Source organism: Delphinapterus leucas, chromosome 2 (assembly GCF_059928025.1).
Source record: "Delphinapterus leucas isolate spDelLeu-1000000601 "Yukka" chromosome 2, BTC_Dleu_Yukka2, whole genome shotgun sequence".
Taxonomy (NCBI): Eukaryota; Metazoa; Chordata; class Mammalia; order Artiodactyla; family Monodontidae; genus Delphinapterus; species Delphinapterus leucas.
Genome location: NC_143130.1, coordinates 8,270,719 through 8,293,666, shown reverse-complemented (window position 1 = coordinate 8,293,666; position 22,948 = coordinate 8,270,719). Strand labels below are relative to the sequence as shown.

Genomic DNA, 22,948 nt, shown 5'->3' with positions numbered 1-22,948 from the left:
GCCCAGAGATAAACCCACGCACCTATGGTCAACTAATCTATGACAAAGGAGGCAAGAATATACAATGGAGAAAAGACAGTCTCTTCAGTAAGTGGTGTTGGGAAAACTGGACAGCTACATGTAAAAGAATGAAATTAGAACATTCCCTAACACCACGCACAAAAATAAACTCAAAATGTATTAGACTGGACACTATAAAACTCCTAGAGGAAAACATAGGAAGAACACTCTTTGACATAAATCACAGCAAGATCTTTTTTGATCCACCTCCTAGAGTAATGGAAATAAAAACAAAAGTAAACAAATGGGGCCTAATGAAACTTAAAAGCTTTTGCACAGCAAAGGAAACCGTAAACAAGACGCAAAGACAACCCTCAGAGTGGGAGAAAATATTTGCAAACGAAGCAACTGACAAAGGATTAATCTCCAAAATATATATAAGCAGCTCATGCAGCTCAATATCAAAAAAACAACCCAAGCTAAAAAATGGGCAGAAGACCTAAATAGACATTTCTCCAAAGAAGACATACAGATGGCCAACAAACACATGAAAGGATGCTCAACATTGCTAATTATTAGAGAAATGCAAATCAAAACTACAGTGAGGTATCACCTCACACCAGCTAGAACGGGAATCATCAGAAAATCTACAAACAGTGAATGCTGGAGAGGGTGTGGAGAAAAGGGAACCCTCTTGCACTGTTGGTGGGAGTGTAAATTGATACAGCCACAATGGAGAATAGTATGGAGGTTCCTTAAGAAACTAAAAATAGAACTACCATATGACCCAGCAATCCCACTCCTGGGCATATACCCTGAGAAAACCATAATTCAAAAAGACACATGCACCTCAGTGTTCACTGTAGCACTATTTACAATAGCCAGGTCATGGAAGCAACCTAAATGCCCATCGACAGACAAATGGAAAAAGAGGATGTGGTACGTAGATACAATAGTTCTTTATATAGTCTGGCTATGAGTCCTATGTTAGATATTTATATTACAAATACTCCCACCCTGTGGCTTGCCTTTATGCAGGGTTTTCTATGCATAGGGGAAATAATCTTGTAACTAGCTCAGGCATAACCTTTGTCAGCTATCTTTGCCAGATAGATTTTATAAAAAATCATGTGAATCTTAACATAACCTTTTCGTAGTGGCATGCCTGAGTGTGGGATTTGAGAGAAGAGGAAGTCGTGTGAGTTTTTGTACTTTTGTCAAACTGTATAGTTTTATTAGATTACTGTTTCATTAAGACTTGGTTTGTATTTTTCTTCTTTAGGTCTGCAAGTTTATGGGCCGTATATGTGTGGTGTGGACACTGCCAGCTGCTTACCCTGTTTTCATTCTCCTCTCCTTTGCCAACAGAGCCCTACTTTGTGCAGAGCTGCAGTGAGCACGGTAAAAGCTACTTGCTCTCCTGGGACCCTTTAAAGTTAGAGTTGGTTTTGTGACAGGTTCTGCCAATAAATATGGATAGAAGTCTTTTGGGTGGGACTTCCAGGAAACCTGTTGCTTTTCTAAAAAAGAAAAAAAAAAAGGAGACTTAGTATAGACTTAGTTAACAAAAATGTTGCCCTTTCTCTCTTCTTTCCTAAAAAGTGGTCATGATGCTTCAGTGCTTTGCAGCCATCCTGCATTCTTGATGGTGGGAGACCCATGCTAAAGATGGTGGAGTCAGTTCTTTAATGGCATCGTGGGCATCATTGTTCAAACCTTGAACCACTGTATTAGGGTTCTCCAGAGAAACAGACCTACAAGGAAATTGTATATATGGAATTGATTCCTTTGATTATGGAGGCTGAGAAGTCCCATGATCTGCTGTCTGCAAACAGGAGAGCCAGTGGTGTAAATTCCAGTCTGAATCCAAAGGCTGGAGATCCAGGAGAGCCTATGGGAAGTCCCACTTTGAGGGAGGGAGAGGACCAGCGTTCCAGCTCCACGGTCAGGCAGAGAGAGCAGCTTCTCCCTTACCCCACCTCTTGTTCTGTTCAGGCCCTCGACAGATTGGATGAGGCCCATCCACACTGGAGAGCAATCTTAGTCCACCGATTCAGATGTTCATCTCCTCCACAAACACCCTCACAGATACACCCAGAGTAACGTTTAACCAGACATCTGGGCACCCGGCTCGCAGTCAGGTTGACCCATAAAATTAACCATCACAGCTGCCTTCCTCTGGGCCTCACGTTCTGTGAGGACAGTATTGGGTAAGCTCCTGCAGTTGTGTTTCCATATATTCTGCAGAATTCAGTCCCTAAGCAATATACACGTTACTCAGATGTCTCAGCTTTCAGAACCATTGAGGCGTGTAGCAAGTGTGTCCCGGTGCCCTGAGGTCCCGTCTGCCCCAACGGGAGCAAGACCTGACTCTGCCACGTCCACGTCCTACTATGTATGATACACGTAAGTGTAACAGTGTTCACGGGAATGAGCTCTGGATATCGGCACCAGGTCATTTCAACTGCAGAAAAGCCATGAACCAAACGGACGTTAAAGGCAGTTCAGAGACAGCCAGGCTTCAGAGCAGACAGCGGTCTGGCCTGTGGTGGAGGTTCTTGTCACTCCGTTGGACAGAGGCATCTAGCTCTTGTTCTCTTGTGTTGCTGCCAAATCTCCATTAGCCTTAGAAATGACTGAGAGGAATAAACTCCTGAATACCTCTACGGATGTGAAAGGTGTTTGAGAAAATGCACGATTGTGCTTTCATTTGGGGGGAAAGTATCTTTTTTTTAAAATTAATTAATTTTTGGCTGCATTGGGTCTCCGTTGCTGCGCGCGGGCTTTCTCTAGTTGTGGCGAGCGGGGGCTACTCGTGGTGTGCGGGCTTCTCATTGTGGTGTCTTTTCGTTGCGGAGCACGGGTTCTAGGCACATGGGCTTCAGTAGTTGTGCACGTGGGCTCAGTAGTTGTGGCTCGTGGGCTCTAGAGCGCAGGCTCAGTAGTTGTGGCGCACGGGCTTAGTTGCTCCGCGGCATGTGGGATCTTCCCGGACCAGGGCTGGAACCCGTGTCCCCTGCATCGGCAGGTGGATTCTTAACCACTGCGCCACCAGGGAAGTCCCGGGGGAAAGTATCTTGATATGCTTCGACCTGTTATTACCATGGTCCCTTCTAGAACAGTAACTCACATTATGCTAACGTGGGCTGAAAGGGTACATGTGTTTTTTGCAAAATTATAAAAAATTGTGTTTGCCTCTCCCGTGGCACCTGCCGCACCCTGCTTCGGGATGAGACCCTGCAAACCACATTTCTCCTTTGCTGACTGGCTTTCTGTTGGGTTCTACCGATGGTGGGGCACATGGGAGATGGGAACCCCGAGGAGGGAAGAAGGGGCCTGTTCCTCGATGTTTGCTTCCTGTCCCTGACGGTGGTGGCCCAGCTGCGGGTCACAGCCCAGCAGTGTCAGTTCATTCTTGGAGGAGGTGGTCCTGGCCTGCAGGATTGCCACACTTTCATAGAACCAGCTTTGCCTCGAAAATTGCAGCACCGTTAGCCTGGTGCCCCTTTCAGACATTTGTATTCCGGCTCCGTGAGGTCCCGCCAAGTCCCGAGGCACCGGTACCAGCTGCGCGGTGTCCATGCCTCAGAGGTTTGACTCCCAGCTCCGCGGGGTGCCTCCTTCAGTTTCTAGGTTTTCAAAGTCCCTTTTCTGTTCCCCATCCCTAAGGGTGCTGGCTGCTTCCCTTGGTTATCATCTCTGTCACCTCTTCAGTATCCTGTTAACATCCCTTGATATTCAACCCTTTCTGTTAAAATAACTGGCATGGTCTTGGCCTCCTGATGGAACAGGCAGCCGGATTTGCAGTTCCTGCGTGAGGGGGAATGAGGCCGGGTCCTCTCCCGGCACCCCCAGCTCAGATTGGCTTCCCACTGGCACGTGTGGCCTTTGCTCCTAGATCCTGGGATTCACCCCAAGCGTGGAGAACTAAGACGATGGAGAAACAGGTATCTCACCTCTTGTTCGGTCGTGCAGTCCTGTCCTCATGCCCTCTCTCCTTCATTCCCACTCTGCTCTTCCTCAGTCTCTTCAAGACCTTCTGTCCACTCAGTCTTCTGCTCTCTGCTACTTCATCGTCACCTTCTTGGCTTTGCTTTGCTGTGTAGTCCATCTAGATCCCATTGTCACCACTTCACTTAATCACCAGGACCGTCTACTCTCCTGCCCTGTTGCCCTCCGGCCACACTGCACTACACAGCCTGGGCCTGGCACGTTCCATCTGTCCCCTCCCGCGCCCACTAGCAGGTGCCACTGGAGGGAGTTCACACGCCAAGCGTCGGGTGTCACCTGGGCCCCAAGTGATGCCTGGAGGGCGTTCTCCACCTCCTCTCCTCTCGGGGCTGTTCTGACCTGTGACTCTGCTCCAGCCCGACCCTGCCCTCCTTTCCTGTCTCACCTGGAGGATGGCCTCACCTGTCTTTTCTCACACCGGGTTGAGTATGGAGGCAAAGCTTCAGGTCTGTTTCCCACACTCACCACCTGTTCTTACCTTACTTGGAGGAGAAGGGGTTGCTCCTCCTGTCATGGGCTAGATCTTCCGCTGACCGACCTTGCTTACCCAATACTGTCCTCATGACACATCTTCTAATATGCCATGTAATTTGCTTTCATTTTCTCCCTCCTTCTCCTCCCAGGAGAATATATATCTTCTAAGGGCAGGGATTTCACATGTGGTTGACCATGAGATGAGAAAGAAAGTCATCATGGTTGATTCTGAGGGTTTTGGCCTGAGCCCTGGAAGATTGGAGTTCCCTCTAACTCAGCTGAGGAAGGTCATTGATGGAGCAGGTTTGGAGGGAACGTCAGAGATTCAGTCTGGATGTGTTAGCACATTAGACAAACGTGTGGAGCTGTTGAGTGGGCTGGAGCATTGTACCAGCTTTAGAGCTGAGGTCAGGGTACAGGGAGAAGCACAGGTGTCCTCGGCATAAGACACTTAAAACCACGGACAAGATGAGAGCTACAGGCAGCGACTGTGGGTGGAAAGAGGAGGCCTTGAACTGAGCTCTGGGGCACTCTGGCACCCAGGCCTCGGGCAGATGAAGAAAACCCTCAAGGAGATTGGCGGGAGGAGCCCTGACTGATACGGAGGAAAACCTGGAGGACACGCTGTCCTGGATTCCAGTGCAAGAGTGTTTCCATGGAGGATGCGACAGGGACCAGCTGTGCCCATTGCTACTGGTAAGTCACATAGCGCGTGAACAGAGGATTAACCATCAGATTTGGCCTTGTGGGGAGGCATCCTTGACAAGAGTGGTTTTGGTAGAGTGGGAGGAATGGAAGCATGATTGGAGGGGGTTTGATAGAAAATGGATGAATGAGTGAAAAACAAAAGGAACCTACTCTTCTGTGGGGATAAAAATGTATGGACAGAGAAATGGGGTTTTCTGATTTAAAAAAAAATCTTGGTGCAATTGCACACACACGGGCCCTATCGGCTAACCTGCTCACTGTTTATACTCCTGAATTGCAGCCCAGGTCCTTCAGCTGTTACCTGAACAGGTACTGACTATGCTGGGGGTGTGATTTTGTGCAAGGCAGAGAGGTTATACCTCTGCACGTCCTTTCACCTTTTCTCTGCCATCTCTTTGACCAGGCAGCTCCTTGAATGAGAGATGAGTGAGAGATCCCATTTACACACTTGCTGACCTCTTATCCATGGGGCTCATTTTACTCTCTTCCTTCTATCTGTTTAATGCTGGTGACCTCATTTCCCCTTATGTCGTGGTCGTGTGCCTGTTTGTTTAGTCCACGAGAATGTAAGGTTTTGAGGACCTGGACCCGTCACACAATATGGAGTGAATGACTGGCTTCAACAGTGGGCCCCTGCCTGCTTGCTAGCCCACATCAGGGGTTCTCTGATATTCCTCTTTTTTGAGAGAATTTCATGTCTGAGCCTTTTTGAACTGGTATTCTGGGAGTAAGGAAGGAGAGGCCTGGCCATTTCTAGTGCTTTCTACGGCAATCAGGTATTTACTGTGTTCTCTAATAACCAAAATAATGATTGTTTGGAATTGCCTTGTTGACACAATGTAAGGGGAGTGCGCGTGTGTGCGTGTGTGTGTGTGTATGGGTGATGAAAGGTAGGAAGGAGTGGGAAAGAAACGGGAATGTCCCAGCGTCCTGTGGGCCAGCTGCTTTCACGTGATAGAGCTTAATAGGAGATAGATTTCTTTCCTGAGCGGCGACATATTTACATGGAAAAGGCTTAACAGAAGATCCTATTTGTTTGCAATCAGTGTTGATCACCTCGGTACAGAGGCCCTCGCTGCTTTGCCAAGGACAGGCTTAGGAAGTATAAGATGCTGTCCTGATGGGCCTGCTTCCAGATGTGCTTCAGGTTCTCAATGGCTTGTTTCCATTTTTGGCAGGAGTTAAACCCACACCAGTGGCAAATGCTTCAGCAAGGCTTTCCATCCCGGGATGCTCTTGGCTGCCAGATTTCTAGTTTCATGCTAGTGAAGAGATGCAGTGTGGGTTAGGGGACCAGGGATGTAGTTGCAGCAAAAGCTCCACTAAAGTAAGCCAGTCTCCAATTTGCCCATCAGTGTGGGCTTTTTGTACCTGCAGGCCCAGCGGGCTGTTGCTTTGGTGATAGGATTTAGAGGGTGGGTGATAGGATTTTGAGCTGTGGTAGTAAAGAGCAGTGGTAGTAAAGAGCCTGAGCTTCCTGCCTGTCTCCACAGTTGGCCCTTTTTGTCCTACACAGAACCAGGGACCACAGGGGACAGAGACTAAGGACAACGACCTCCAGAGCCCAGATGCCCTCGGTGTTTCTTCCACGTGGCACGGTTCTGTGGGAACAGTACCCAGCCTGGCACATACTGCACACAGGTAACTATTTGTCATGAGCAGTGATACAGATACTAAAATAGCGTCCTAACAAGGGCTGACCTCTCATCTCAAATCCTTTTTGTAGTAGGAGAAATACGTAACTAAGAATATGTTATCTATGTGTAATTAAAAAAGGAAACTAGAATAAGAGGGAATTAGCCTCTACTAAACAAACCAGGCTTGTCTACGTCAGTCATGGAGTAAGCCACTGAGAATATCATCTATATAGACTGACTTTAAAAAAGGAGCCGGATGGGGCACAGGCAACTGAATGACAGATCCCCGGAGCATGCGTGTTTATCACTTAGAAACAAACAGAATGTCCAAGAGGCAACTGAGATCTTTTCATTTTGAAAATGCTTTAATAAGTGTTGACAACACTGTTTTGCAAAATGTAAAGGTACTATACAAATTCTTAATACAAAAAGAATAAATTAAAAGCAGATTTCTTTTTAATTCTGCAACTTTGTCTACAACATACATCTTTGTCATTGATTACAGTTGAACAGAATCCAGTAAAGTCATTTTACATGCTCTACAAATCAGTTTCAGGAGCAACCTAATCCTTTCTTCCCCATTATTAAACTAGAGTCCATTTTACACGACTTGTAATAAACTATTGACATTAATGTATATGTAAAACTTTACACCTAGTTAATTAAGCAGTAACTGGTCATCTGATAGCACCTGGATGGGGTTTGCTATATGTAGAACTAAACTAATACCGAATGAAAACAACTTGGAATTTGAACGGCTTCAACACTCACCTGCATATGATCAAATTAAAAAAACCCACCTGTCTCACAACAAAGTCTGACGTAGGTGTTTTCACCAGCCTTCTGGCTAAACAGGCAGTTTGTTATACGTATCCAAAGACTCCAATAGGGGCTTTATATCAGACCAGGGGTTTCATATTTCATCTTAATTTGCTTTAAAGAAATAGGGGTATATAAAGAGCTTGCCAGTGCTTGTGTACAGTAACTATATCATTTCCCACCACACTGATCATTAACCACGTCAGTCTCAAAGGACCAGCACTTTTATGTACATCCTGTAGGAACTGAACGCAGCTCAACAGTAAAACCTGTTTTACTCAATCTCCGTCTTTACTACCAGACCATCATACTGTTTGCCTGAACTGTAATTCTGCCCCTCTATCCTGCCTCCTTTCCTTTCTGCCCCCCGAATCCCACACCCAAGTGTTTAGAAAGAATTTTCGTCTCTCAGTCTTTGTAACCCAACTGGGCTAAAAATTTATCCGACTGACTTCCGACTTGGTTTCAAGCTACTATCCCTGTTGTATCATCCGCAGTATGTAACCTTGTCACCTCATCTATTTCCCTTTTGACTTTTCCTCTGGGACAGAGTTCAGTTTGATTATTCATGCATCTTCTTTTGGGAGAAAGAATCTGGCCCAATACAGATTGTTTCCGAATGGGGAAAGAAAAAGCTGCTGTTTGTAGCTCTGACCATCAAAATAAGAGCAACACCCCTCCCCGTGTCAATCCCCAGAATCGTTTAATATCATCATAACCAATTTTATTTACCCTGCAGGGTTTACCCCTAAAGCGATCTGTGAATAATCAATCCCTTCCGCAAGCTGATATCACCAACCCAGCCGTGCACAGAGCCAGGGAACCCCGGCCCTGAACCGTCCAGCCTGGCCCCAGCCTGCTGTGAGCCCCCAGAGGAACCCCACAGTGCTCTTCAAGCTGCAGCAGGGGGAGCACCGTGGGTATTTACTGATATTTCATTTTAACCAATGGTAAGTGTCCATTCTTACCCTCCGGGTCTGGTAGAGTCTATTGTTTATTCTTGGATTACATATACATAAAAAACAAAGCTTTTTCTTGTTACGCTAAAGCTAACTTCAACTCTGCTTGCCCACAAATCTACCCCACCCCAGCTCCTGTCTCTGGCTGTCCACTGCCTTTCCAGTAGGAAGTCATTACAAGTCAGAAAAGAAATCCCCCCCCACCCCGCCCCGCCACTTGCGCCAATAAGCACAGCATCCCACCTCTGTGGAGACCGTGTTTGTGCCATTTGAAATAACCCAACTACGAGTGTGCACTTGTTAGTATTATAAAAGTATTTTTGAGGCCTTTGAAGATTGATGGCTTTCCAGTTGTGTGTTAAGCATAGCTCAAAACACATGTAAACGTGCAGCTCCCACACACCTTTCTTCTCTCTTCCTTTTTTGGTACCTGCAGACCATCGGGACACATCAGGGTAGCCGATGGTGTCGTAGGCATATGGGCCCTCTGGGAGCTGATATATTTTTTCTACTGCCAGCTAGTAGACATGTGAGTACAGTCTTCCTACCTAAGGGCATAGTTGGGTTCTTGCAAGAAGTGACACGTTGGTAACCGGGTGCCATCGGATCTGAACTCTTTGTCACACAAGTGCTAACAAACAGAAAATGGGCTACGACAGTTAAACACTTGAATGGATCGCAATGTGCTTTTTTCCCTTGGCTTCCCATAAAAAATCAAATGAAACACCTTGTGAGAAAAAAACAGGATACACTTTTACTGGTTGTTTTAATGAGAGAGAACCACTTTTGGCAACCATCACCTTACGTTTCCTACAAATCCCCAAAGGAAAGCAGCTTTGTGTCTTGGGCTGAACCCCCCATGCAGGCTGGGGCTAAGCGGACACTCCGCTACTCCCCGTGGGTCTGTTCTCCTTGGGGTCCAGACTCATGGAGATCCAGGTCAGCAATGGCAGCCAGGGGTCCCCCGATGTGACCATCACATTGGGTTGGTTTTCAGGCTCTCGATGGAGAGGGAGGTGGAATGTTAAGGGAGAGGGGTGAGGGGCACACGTTACAGATGGTTGACTTTCACGTGTGGGATGCAGTAGCAATTGGGGATTTAAAAGAGATTTCATTGCAGAAAGAACGTCTTCCTCTTGGCCCCTCTTAATTTTTTGTGTGTTTTTAGTTTTTAATTTTTTAAAATCTTTGGCAGCATAACTGACTGTGATCCGTGGATGCATCTCTGACGTGTCCAGCTTCTGTTTCTGTTCTTCATGCTCCCGCAACAGTCACTGCTCCCAGGAAGTACTTCAGCTGTCCGCTGAATATTCCCACGGGGCATCGTCTTCACCGAGTGCTTGGGGGGCCTCCAGGTGGGCCCCAGCTTTCACAGTCTTTCTGGATCACCCTGTACTTAAGTCCCCTTTCCTGGTTTCCACCAATGCCACTAGTCCACGGGAGTCCAGGCCAGCCAGCTTCCCTGATGGTTCCTGGCCAGGGGGCTGTCACGGCAGGGGGGAGCCACCAAGGTGCCATTGAGGATTGGTGCCTGGCTCTCTGGGCAAGGGAGCCAGGGGACACACAGTGGGACCGGAACCTTCCAGAATGTCTCCCCAGTCAGGTTTTTGGAGGGTGAGGGGGACGCGGAGACAGGAGAAGAAAAGTGCTGAGGGCCGAAGCTGGTGCAGGTGACACTGCGTCTGGGTAAGGCAAATGAGAGGCAGTGAGGTGATCTCAGAATGGCGTCGAGGCGGCCAGATTGAGGCCGGCTGGCTCACACGAGGGTCCCGGGCTTGGCTTTTTCTTGCCCGTACCACTGGACATCAGCTAGTTCTGGATAGAGGGAGGGATCCAGGAAACAGCTATCATTGTAGCTCCTGCAGGGAATCCAAGGGCGAGAGGAGACAGTTAGGGGGGAATGTCACTTGGCAGTCTGCGTTCAGAAGTACGTGTCCATAGGGGCCGATAACGATCACTCGTCTTCCCCGTTCATAAGGAACCAGGCCTGCGACAGTGCTGAGCGCGCAGCAGGGGCGCGCAGACTGGAGAACATTCACACCCAGGGGACCTAAGCCTTGCACGTGTGTGGAGGGAAACGGAGCTAACACTTAATGCAGTGGTCCTCAGGCTCGGCTGCATGTGGGACTCACCCGGGAACCCCCAAAACACCCACCGTGGAGATGCAGGTTTAATTGGTCTGGGCTGTGCTTGAGTGTCCGGAGCTTTCAGGTCCCCCCACGTGACTCTCCCATGCAGCCGAGGCCCAGAACCCCTCCGGCTGGAGTCCTCAGGATTCTTTTTTTTCTCAGAACACTTGCTTGCTTTGTCCTCCCTGAGATCCCAGGTGTAAGTAGCGTCCACCAGATTTTTATTCTGTCCTGGAAGCACATGCGAAATGGCAGGTTTCCCTGTAGGGAAACTGAGGTGATATTTTGAATGGAGTCTTACTGCTGTTTATTTGAAATAACATGTATTGTTGTGTGATTATCAAAAAACGTATTGAAAATATATAGAAAAGTGTATAGAAAAGACTTTGTTAAAAACAGACTTGCAGCTGTGCGTCACGACGCAGGTTGGGCACAGTCGTCCCTTGGTATCTGCAGGGAATTGGGTCCAAGAGCCCCCCCCTGGATACCAAAGTCCGAGGATGATCAAGTCCCTGATACAAACTGGTGCAGTACAGTTGGCCCTTCGTATCGGTGGGTTCCTCATCGGTGGATCGGAGGGCCAGCCGACTGTATTTGTTGGGAAAAACCTGAGTATAAGTGGACCTGTGCAGCTCCAATCTGTGTTGTTCAAGGGTCAGCTGTGGTCTTTACATATCAAGAAGCAATCACGTGGATATGCTGATGCCCATGATCATTACTAGGCATCATTATTAGGGAAAACGGCCCCTCCCCACTGATCCTAAACTAGCTCTTTCAGGGCTAAAGATCACACTTTATCTCACTGAATCTAGGAATGGGCTGGAATTTGCCCAGGAGGTGCCCAGACGCTGGTTAATCAGCCATGCGGCCTGAGGAGATGGGGTCCTACCTTCCTCTCCCTGCCCTGCGGGCCGCACGCAGCCCCTGACGTGGGCACGGCTGACCTCGGGGCCCTGTGCAGGAACAGCTGCAGAGGGGCCTGGATTACCGCCTGTGCTCTTCCTTTGTTTTGAGCTTCTGCTCCTAGTAACTTCTGAGTGTTCATTTGCGCTGATTCCTAAAGGGATGAAACCTGTAGGCCTTTAACCACAGCCTTCAGTTTTTGGAATAGCATTCCTGTGAGGGACACGGGTCTGTGCCTCTAAGTTAGTAGGTGTGGGTTTGTTCAAGCTGGGTTTTCAAGTTTGACCTCCCCAGAGCACACGCCGTTTTGGGGGTAGAAATACCTATTTGGAAACAGCATCAGGACTTTCCATAAATGTCAGAAGATGATTTCCTCCCCTGCCACTGATCTCCCCATGCCCTGCGCTACCGTTATGGCTGGGGACGGGTGGCAGGAAGAGACTCAAAGGAAAGCAGGTTTCAAGAGCGTCTTCAGGACAACCTCGTGAACCAGTTTATGACTGAGAATAAGCCATCATCGCCGTTTTTCTGTTTGATTCGCTGATTTCTCTAGGAACAAGTGGATGAAGGCATTCTGGATTTCGTGAAGGTTTCTCATCTGGCTTTTAAAAAACCCATCAACGCTGGAAAACCCAAGGCCTCTGTGAGCATACCGTGGCCTTTAAAGAGAGTCCTGTGCCTGGAACCCCTGAAATATATACTGGGGTTAATACACTTAAAGGTGGCTTCAGAAGCAAAGTAACATCAAGGCCCTAATTCCGGAACTGGCCCTGCCCGTCTATCACTGTCCTCCGGTGGTAAGTAGCTGATTCCATCCTACCCACCCTGCAAACTCTCTCTCCACCCTGATAAAACTGACCTGTGCCATCGTGCCTGAGGGATTGAGAGACTTTTCGTGGCAAAAGGTGGTTGGACCCCACGGTGGGCATACGCTGTTCATTGGGGGACAGTCCCTCCCTAACTCTGCGTCGTCCTGGTGGTGCTTTCCACCAGGGTGTCTGCCCTACCCTCACTGAGGGTGGCCAAGTGGCCCGGGGTGGGGGGCCCGTTAGAGTCCTCTAACCCGTCACTGGTCAGAGATGGGCAAATGCCCGAGCAGGGCCAAGCAGCTTTCACACTACAGGGCTGTCCACTTCCTCCCGAGGATGTGACCGCCAGGAACAGGAAGTAGAGGCAGAGATGGAGAGAGCATGCAAGCTCCGTGCTGCCCGCAGCCACGAGGCCGGTGCGACCATGCAAAACCCGCTACTTTGTAAAAGAACAGTAGAATCCAAATCCTGTTTCTGGAAGCTGGACTCAATGAAGGTTACGTGCTCAGTGTGGAGAAGACACTTAAGCTCCAAAGAGCCTTGCTTTTCTTTTTTTCTTCTGGTAAGAATTATCTCTCCGAAGTTTGCGTTTCTAAGAGCTGGCCTAGGTAAGAGTTCCTGGAGGAGACCAGGTGGAATATTCACAACTCAAAAGCACAGGAAAAGAATGGGAGTTCCTCCAAGAAGGACTTTACTTTCCTAAATCCAGTCTTTTACAATGTCTGCAAGCCTTTTGAGGTGAAGAAGGGATGTTTGGGGATTGATAAAAAAAAAGGATAGGTAGGCTTTGAATTGCTTCTAGAGCTGCATTTCTGTTCTTGTAAGGACTAGGTTTGTAAGACAAGGGCAGTTTCTAATTCCATAAGGAACTGGGTTGCAACTTGATGAATGAAGCCAACAAGATCTTTAAACTTGAACTTGTTTTTTGAACAGTGGTGGCAGCCATGGGATCCGAAGGAGACTTCTGACTTCAGGCTCCCTCCTTGTGGTTGGTCTGTCCGACTTGATTCGGGACTTAGGCAAGGACAGATTGTCCTTCTGGTGAGTACCCTTTTGGTTTCTGAATTAGAATGCACTTGGTTCACATTCAAACGTGTAGTTTTCCTGAGAGCAAAACTAGAACAAAAATTGGAGGGCATGGGTCAAACACCTAACGAGAGACAACTGTTTCCACAGCACAAGGCTCCCGGGTAAGGATAGGGTGGTCACAGCCAAGCAAGGTTCACAATAGGTCACTGGCCACCTGCAGGAAAATTCTATGTAATGAGACCCCTGGTCATGGGCAAAGGCCGTCCACCAGGACAAAGAAGTATCCTGTGAAAGGTAAGCTGTCAAACAAAACCCAAGTCCCAGCCCTAAGCTCACGCCTTAGGCTATAGAGAATATTTTCTTCATTCTAGGAAAAACTCTGCAAATGGGATCCCAGTCATCTAAATGCTTTAAGGGTGCCCCCAACCCCGGCCTTAGGAACCACCCACAGCACTTTTGTGTTAAAAATTTTTTTGGTCTGTCTGCATGCGCAAGGACCAATCTTACTGAAGACAAACTAAAATGGCAATGGTCACCATGAGGAATGTTCCAGTTAGCCAAGATTGTTCACTTCAGACGTGCACCTGAAAGCAAGGGCTCCCAAATCAAACAAGTGGAATGGGATACCTATTTTAATTGGCGTGAGGAAGCCTCCAGAAGGCTTCAGACTTCCCAAATAGCTTCACTGAAAGATTCATTGCAAAAGGATGATAAAACAAAGATACAAGAGATACCCAAAATAAAAGACTGTAAGACTGATGTTAACTCCTACTCTCCCCTCTCTCCACCTTGCCTCATTATACTCTCCTCCGTCTGCACTGTCTCCCCACTTTGAAGAGACTGCGTGACTGTAAACAAAAGCCATCAAGTTGGTGGCCTTACGAACACTCCCATATCTACCCTCAAAGAAGGACCCCCATTTGGGCTCTCCCAGGGTTGATGGGACTCCATGGATTCTCCTGTAACTGCTACCAGTTATTCCCCTCAACAGCCAAGGGGAAACTAAAATTAATGGAAAACCTTGCCAAATTCTGGTAGATTAGTGGAGCTATACTCTCTAAACCCCAGTTGTTCCAGAGCCTGCAGATGGGATCCTGGTAAACCTGGCAGAAGCTGGAAGGGGTGAGAATTCTGACCAGAGTCAGCTCTCCTGAATCTCTGTTTGCAGTGCCCAGTTGAGAGAGAAAGGTAAAACGTTCATGTCCCTTCCTTTCCAAATCCAGACCCATTGGTTGATCTTTTCTCTCCCAGGGACAGCTGTTGCCTTCTTGTTTGTCTCGTTTTGTGTCCTGAGAACTTGTCTTGGCGACCGTCAGGTGGGGCAGATATAACAGAAATGTAAGTTGCACCTTACATTGGTGGCTGAGGTCCTATCGATGAGTGCCAGCCCTCAGGGGAACTAAGTCTTTCCTTCTTTTGGTTATCTTTGGGGGTGGCTCTGGAGCTTGGGAGAGTGGTGTCTTTGCACCCTCATTGGGAATGCCTCTTGCATCCATGGGGTCTTTCAATATGGCCAGGAATATTTACTGTTTGTTCCCCTGACAAGATATTTAAAAGGATTGTTTAAGTAGCTCTATGGTCAGAAGTTGGCCAAACTGCTGGACGCTGATATACAGAGCCCGTTAGGAACTTTTTAAAGGCTTTGTCCCCTAAGTCAAAATGAAGCTGTGTACCCAGAGGGAAAGAAAAACATTCCAAAGACAAAGCTCTAAAGCTCTAAATCTAGAGCGTAGGAATCTCTTGAATTCCATCTTAGTTGAAGATCTTCTCTCTGATCTAAAGAAGCAAATAGAAGATAATGTAGTTGGATGGGCTACGATGTCATTCACGTTGCAACCCAATTCCCCGACTGTCCTCGTCTTACAGACCTAGTCTTTACAGGCACAGAGATGCAGCCCTAGAGGCAGTTCAAAGCTCACCTGTCCTTTCTGTCAATCCCCAGACATCCCTTCTTCATCTCAACAGGCTTGCAGACAGACATTGTAAAATACCTGGATTTAAGAAAGAAAAGTCCTTCCTGGACGAAGTTCCATTTTTTTCCCTGTGCCTTTGAGTTGTGCATGTTCTACCTGGTCTCCTCCGAGAATTCTTACCTAGGCCAGCTCTCAGAAACACAAACTTCAGGCAGGTAATTCTCACCAGAAGGAAAAAAAGGTGGGGAAGGCTATTTGGAGCTTAGGTGAATGAAAAACCTTAAGTGTCTTCTCCACAAATAGTAATGAAAAGCGTTAGCCATCTGAGCAGGTAACCCTACCTTACTCCAACTTCCAGAAACAGGATTTGGATAAAAGTGTTCTTCTATAAACTAGTAAGTTTTGCATTATTGTACCTGCCAAAGTTTTAAAACAAAAGCTTTACGATCTCTGCATCTGTCTGTATGTTTATCTATGTACACTGTATGTTTGTAGTGTTTTTCTACCTCTGAGGGGTATTGCCAAAATTAATTTGCAAAAGAGCGTATTTAATTGGCTTAAAGCAAAATAAGCGATTATCAAATTAAGTATTCTAAAACTCTGAAATACAGAGACTTAACCCAAATGTTTTTCAAGTTCGCATGATCTAGGAAAAATCTTTAGTAAACAAAAGCTAACTTAAGTTTGTTGGTTTAATTAAATTAAAGTAGGTATGTTAAATATAATGCATATGTACAACTTTTATTCTACCTGGGTTTATTAGTCAAATAAGTTCACGTTAATCTGTTACACAATTTGTCACCAAGGAAGAGAACTTAAGATGTTGGCTAGCTGTTTAATGCCTCGAGAAATTTTCATGACTAATCTAAACAGAATTGTTAAGAACACATGAACAAATTTCTCACTGGGTGGAAGCTTTTTCCTGTTGATAAGCAACTGCCTCTTTTGCAGCAAAGAAATTACTTCAAAACGTCATCCCTATATGGGGCACCCCCATCATTTCTGCATAGTGACTGAGGAGCTCATTTTACTGGCCAGGTAATCCGAGAACCCTGGAGAGTCCTTCTTAGGCTCTACAGGCTGCATTCAGGACTCGGAGAAAAGACTAATGACATCATTAAAACCCAATTAGGAAAATTTCCTGAGACTTTGACCAAGGTGCTGTCACTGGTCCTTTGGCATCTAAGGTCCTTGCCTTTTGAAAAACCTAAGCTCACTCCCGAGGAAACAGTACCTGGCAGACCCATGCATCTGCTTCAGTCTCCATACTGTGACCCTCAAATTGCCCAACAGGACCTATTTAAAAAATGGCTAGTCATCTATTCTCTTATTCCTCCTACAGGTTAAAAAGCTTATTACAGCCTGACACTGACACCCCTCATGACCTACTTCCTGGAGAATACATCCGCTGGAAAAGACCCCAACTAAAGGACTCCTGCTTCCCTCCTTGGAAAGGATCTTTTCTGGTAGTGCTCGCCAGTTCCTGCACAGCTAAATTTGAAGGCATCCGGCCCACCTGAAAGGAGTAACAGGACCAGAATGAACCAGCAAAGCCACCGGTGATCTCACACGTAAGATCTCCCGGCACCAGAAGCAGACGACCTCGGACATAGACAGACAGCTATCCCAAGACAACGGGCCAGGCCAGGCCTGTGTAACTTAACTTGATTTCCGCCACTGTTCTCTTTACTGTGGAAATCATGATAGGGGAAGTTAACCAGACTCCTCCACTTATCTGTTTTCTCTCCGGGTTGCCCGTGTCTTCCAGACAATTGCCAAGGGAGGTAACCTTTCAGACTCTGTATTTGTCATTTAAAACTCCGATCTGTCTGTAAGGTTGGAGACTCCCTGGTCCTTCCTGTAACCTGATTTTTCTTCTATCATCCTTGGTGCCACCTTAAGCAACAGCTGAAGTCCCTTCGATGTCAGCTACAGTGTTAAACTTTTGCAGCCCGGTCTCTCAGTGCCTTATTTTTACCTTTCTCCGATCATAACTCTCCTTGCCCAGTCTGACACAAATGCCTTGTAAACCGTAGTACGTTTGTGCCCCCATGTTCTAAATCAGATTTCAGAGGATTTGTCTCTTTTACCTTCTGAGAGATGTTACACTGCCTAGGTTTATTGTTCAGTTACATGGGAAGCGTTGCCAACTAAGTGATGATAAATCTTCTTGGGTTATTTGTATTTTAATAACACTTAATTATTAGTATAATTATTAAGTGTTCTAGAAATTGTGTGAGATTCCTATAATGTCTTGGTATAATGTTATCAGTCATAATTCTGGTTATCTTAAAATATTGTCTGTCAATCACAGAAATAACCAAATTTCCTTGTCAATTCCATTATAATGAACTCTCATCAGATCTTTAGCACTGGGCATTTTTAAGTTCTTTTGTCATTTACAGACAGTTATTGTTTTACTCTGACGCTTTTGCAAAAGTGAGATTCATGGCAAGGAACCTACCAAGAACTCTTGACCACCGCATGGCTGCCACATCACAAGGGGCCAAACCTTGGGTACGTATTTCACAACTGATGAAGGCTCCACCTGACTTCCGGTCCCGTGCAAAAAAGCTTGGAGCTCTCAAATCAATCAAACCGACTAGCTAGCAAGAGAAGTAGCCACCATCGAGATAGACAGACTGCTTCCTCCCGAGATGTCAGATCAAGAGCGTGTCTGTCTTTCCATTCTTCCTTCCCTCTCTGACCATCCTCTTCCTATTCTCACACTGTGAAGGTGTTTATGATTCTTGCTGTCCATCCTTTTTGCTTTGCTCTGGCTTGGAAAGGTAATGCCACGGTTCACATATCTATCTATCTATCTAAGGCCATTGCAAAGGGGGGTAAATCTACACTGTTCTGTCCATCACAGACTGCTCCCTGATTTCCAATGCCTCCGTTTCTCTCGACCAAACAGCCAGCCCACCTTTCTGTTGTGTCCCACTCCCTAACCCTGGGGATCTACTTCCTTGTCTCTGGTTAACACCCCGGGGAACCCTGCATCCAGGCTCTGTACAAAGAAAGGGACGCTAGGCAAGGGAAAGAGAATAAAGCCACCTGTGCTGTCTACAGACCCTTCAGGTGTACAGGCCTCCACGGCTGTCACCTTTTGGGGCCCGAGCCACAGATGGAAACAGGAATTACCGGGAAGCATTCAGTGGTTCAAAATCTGCTTCCTTTGGTGCAGCCCTGCTCCGCCGGCCAGGAGCTGATACAAATGAGGCCACGACCAGGAGTCTCTCCTTACCTCTTGAAGATTCCAGAATCTGCTGGTAAAGCAACGGCTGCCCAATGAAAATCCCTAGACTCTCTGGCCAGAGTTGTTCTTGAAAATGAGAGAAGCCTCTGGTTGAGTATCCTTTAGCTGAACAAGGCGATGTCTGTGCTGTGACCAGCACCGCTTGCTGCACCTGGGTCAACACTTCTGGGGAAGGTGAGACTCAGCCACATGAGACCACTGAACAAACCAGCCAACGGGACCTTTCTTTGGGGATTAATAATACTACAGCAGTCGCCATACTGTGCTGTATTCTCGCAAAAGCTTTAAATGCAGCTTTGCAGCCACTAGCTACCAAGCAAACGATCTCCCTCAGAACAGAACATCAGAAAAGGAACAAAGAGAATGACCGACTGAAAGACCATGAACCCAGTGCCGTGACCTGTGAAGACCACACAGAGATTCAGCAAAAAAACCCGGTAAGAACTCCAAAGCCATAGCTGGGAGTAGCGCTAATGCCTTAAATTTTGATCACTTCTCTTAATTAGGCTCAGAGTCTGATGAAAGGGGGTAATTGTTCAAAACAAGACAGCAGACCCAAAATGAAGTCGCTTAGGCTAGGTTCCATATCACCAAACCGAGACTTAACTTTATAGTTTCAGCTCCTCCAGAAAGGAATCTTTAACCAGTCAAATCGGGACTCGCCGGATCAGCACGTCTGCCCGACGGACCCCTGCCGTCCCCTAACGGAGAGCGACTGGGCTACAACCAACCCGCTTTTTCACCTGGTGTAACTTCCTCGTTCCCGCTCCTTTCTGCCTGCATGTCTTTCGTTTTGTACAGCTCCTTTCTATCTGCCGGCCTGGATGCTGCCTGATTCATGAATCACTGAAATAAAGCCAGTAAGCTCTTTCAAATATACTCAGTTGAATTCTTTTAACACCATCTTCCTCTCAAAGGCTCAGCCCCTGTTTTCCGAATCCCCCATCTGCCAGCTCAGGGCACTTGCAGTAAAAATGTTCCACGTCTCCCCACTTTGGGTCAGGATCTTGTCCTACCCTACTTTTCAGGCTGAAGTCTCGCTCTTTCTCTACAGCAAAATGACACTCTGCTGTTCCCCAGACACCCCTGCTTGTTTCTGCATCTGTGCTGCTTTCGCCCTTGAACTGGCCTCCACCCTTCGAGACCCCTCCTCGCACCCTGGGCCTTGGAAGGGATCCCTCTCCCCTTGGAAACCTTTTAGCATTCTGTTTAAAGTCTCAGGGTATTTAATACGTAAGTGCTGCAAGAATCATTTTTTGATTGAATAACCTTACCACTCTTTTTTTTAGCCACTTCTGAATGGTATCCTTTTTAGTTAACCCTTGGAATGCTCTTAATTTCAATACCTTGTCTCCCCCTGAGGACAGGAACCAGACCAGGTGTTTGTGTTTTTATGCCCGCTGTAGCAGGGCTTTGCAAATTCCAGCGTGCGTTTGATTTACCCAGGGATCCTGTTAAAATGCAGATTCGAATTCAGTATGGCCAGGAGTCTACCTCCTAACAAGCTCCTGGGTGATGATGGGGGTGCCGCTCGTCGGTGGGTCACAGTTTGGAAAGCAGGGCCCTACGGCACTTGGTAGAGTGCACAGCCGTCACTCAAGAACACTGGGATGAAATCGTGGGTGACCAGGTGGTTCTGGATGAGCTCAAGCTCAGTCTGCCCTTGGCGCCTTGAGATATAAACTGCATGATGCTGTTCTTTTCAACCAACGTTGAGTACTAAAAGTACCCGTAAAAGCTTCTACAAGTATCTGCATGTACAAAGAGCCTGGGACAAGTCTAAAACATACTTTGTGGTCTTTTCTGGGAAGTACCAGTGGGGATATCTAACACACACGCACCTGATGTAAAAACATACATATAAACATCGACTTCCACATGTATCTAGAAATAAGACATGAAAATAACGGCTTCCACACCACTCAGATGTTTCCTTCTGGAAATTATGATACATACGGCCAAAGGCAACACAGATGCAGCACATCTGAGATCACAGACTCATGAACAGTGAAGGGGGAAGGCTGTAAGAACGAAACATGCCCTTACGATACCTCTATTCGTCAGTACTTTGGTGAGTTGGAGACTCAGACCCATCCGTAATGGGCGAGTTTTCTGTTGCTTCTCTGAACAAAGGAAAGCAGAAGGAAGAGAAGAGAGGTCAGGTTAAAGAGACGAGCTGACACAGACACGATGAGTAGCTTATTAATGCACTGGAAAGCCCAGCTGACTATGCACCCAAGCGCTAGTGACACATAACACAGGCCGTGCGCAGCTTTCAGCCCCCTCGCGGGCGTCACAGACCTCTTTAGTTTTGTTAGGAAGGCAGCCAGGCTTTGGCACTTTTGACCCACTTCTTATTATCACATCACAGAGAACAGGTATTGTTCGTTAATGATAATTCAACTCAATCTGATAAAAGAGTTTAAGGACCAGAATTCCTTTTTGTTTCAAATTGGTCTCGAATCCTCACTAGCTGTGTGTGATCAAACATGGGCGTGTTCCCAGATCCACTCCAGGGGAAAGGCAGGTGAGGGGTGCTCGTAAGTCCCAAAGCCTGCTGTCCGTCAAGTAACAGTCATGTATTTAGATCAGGTGAGACTGGGTGTGATCCAGAAAATTTGGAGGAGCCAGAAAGACAGCCTGAAATCTGAAGGTCCTTATCCGGGGTGACATGGGTTAGCCAGTGGAGGTACCATAGACACAGAAGACCTGTCATTCTTTTTATGAATCTGTCTATCTTCTTGAAACTCTTGGGCCCTAAGCCCTGCAGCAGCTGCCTGACCACACGAGCTAGAGCTGGGGTGTGGATGGTACGTAAGGTAGTGTTAGAAGAGTGTGTAATAAGGACGGGTAGCTGCTGCCCAACAGACCAGGCAGTGGGAGTGGACACAAAACACTGGCAGTTGGGACCGCAGGGTCTGTTAATTCAAGAGAGTAAGGGGCAGTGTGCGGTGGGTCGGTGATGGATCGTCAAACCTAAGTGCATCAGAATCCCCTGGAGGGCTTGCTAACACACAGACTGCCGGGCGCCACCCCGAGTTTCTGATTCAGTGGGTCACGGATGGGCCCGACAAGTGCATTTCTAACAGGACCCCAGGTGATGCTTATGCTGCTGGTCTGGGGTACCACATTTTAAGAGCCACTGGCTTGGTGGAAAAAGACGAGGCTTCGGCGTGGGCCCACAGAGTGCAGGGCTGAAATTCCAGCACCGTCCAGCTGTGCGACATTGGGAAGACACTGATTTTCTCTGAGCCTCATCTATAAAACTAAAAAAATCTGGGCGCTTCCCTTGCAGGATTGCAGTGAGGATTATATGAGCTCAGATATGTTAGCAGACGCTTCCAGCCTTTGAGTACACAGCAATCACTCAATAAATGCGAGCTCCCCTTCTGTCAAATACTAAGGCTGAATTAAAGCCTGGTTTAAAATCGCTAGAGATAAGTCTGCAGCAACAAAACATGTCTGCCAAGAACAGAGCCTGAAAGGAGGAGCCAGTTCGGGTCCTGTAGTTTCCCCCTGATGTAACTGACAGCTGTCAGATTTTCCCAGACATCCCCACGGATGCCCCAGCGAACGAGAAGCTGAGTAAAGCTGGATAAAGGGGCCTCTTATTCCTTTAGCCAATGGATAATGATAGAATGGAGCATCCACTTAGAGTCCACGTCTTAGGAGCAACGGAAGACGCAGGGATGGTGAGGGGAGCAGGAGGCAGGTTGCGTGTACCTGCCGGACTCCTCTGTACATGAAAACATCCTACGTGTCCATGAGGTTTACTGTGCTATGGGGTCTCTGCCTACCTTTAAAGCTGAAAAAGGAGCCGAGTTTTGGTTTCATCATTACTGTGGGCCACCTCTTCAGGGTCTCAAGGTACCGGATGGTTCTGAACAAGGGCTTGGCCGGGACTGAGACAGAATCTGAGCCTTCTGCTTTTTTTTCGTTAAGAAGCATCCTGACACCAAGACAGTGGATACACTGCCAAGCAGCAGGCTGGGGCTCAGGCCGGGGGTGGGTGTGGGTGGGTTCCTGAATCCCTCCTTGGCTGGCCTGGGGTGATCGCAACCCAAGTCCAGTGCTGTCTGGAATTCTGGCCAAAGAAGCACACTGGGCTCCCTCCACATTTTCAGGACCATCACCAACTTTGAAGGAGAGTAGAGAGAATTCACCCGAATAAAGGGACGGCGCCGGAAAGGAGGGGGTGGAAGGTAACAGCAGTGCCTGGGGCTTCTCCGGAGAGGAAGAAGTTCCCAGCGCTGTACATCGTTCCCGGTTTCCCAGTACCTCACTCTCCTGCCGATAAA

General features: G+C 47.4%; 1 protein-coding gene and 1 long non-coding RNA gene across 3 annotated transcripts in view; one reads left to right on the top strand and one right to left on the bottom strand.

Annotated features, from left to right (window-relative positions):
* Nucleotides 1-4,260: 4,260 nt before the first annotated feature.
* FRMD4A (FERM domain containing 4A) overlaps nt 4,261-22,948 on the bottom strand; it is a 623,578-nt gene continuing 604,890 nt past the window's right edge. Inside the window, exons 23-24 of one of the 2 annotated variants that reach the window (XM_089906385.1) lie at nt 20,702-20,773; nt 10,380-10,467 (exon numbers count right to left, since the gene is read on the bottom strand). In XM_089906385.1, the coding sequence (XP_089762511.1) occupies nt 20,704-20,773 (70 nt within the window). In that variant the 3' untranslated portion in view covers nt 10,380-10,467; nt 20,702-20,703. Of the gene's footprint in view, nt 10,468-20,701; nt 20,774-22,948 lie in introns of both variants that reach the window. The other variant, XM_022580547.3, reaches the window with a different exon arrangement.
* Nucleotides 7,586-22,652, top strand: LOC149749940 (uncharacterized). Its single transcript, XR_016391870.1, has 8 exons — nt 7,586-8,599; nt 9,045-9,137; nt 12,194-12,437; nt 13,383-13,490; nt 13,626-14,666; nt 16,734-17,908; nt 18,579-19,087; nt 19,265-22,652. It is a non-coding gene; the product is annotated as an uncharacterized LOC149749940 (long non-coding RNA).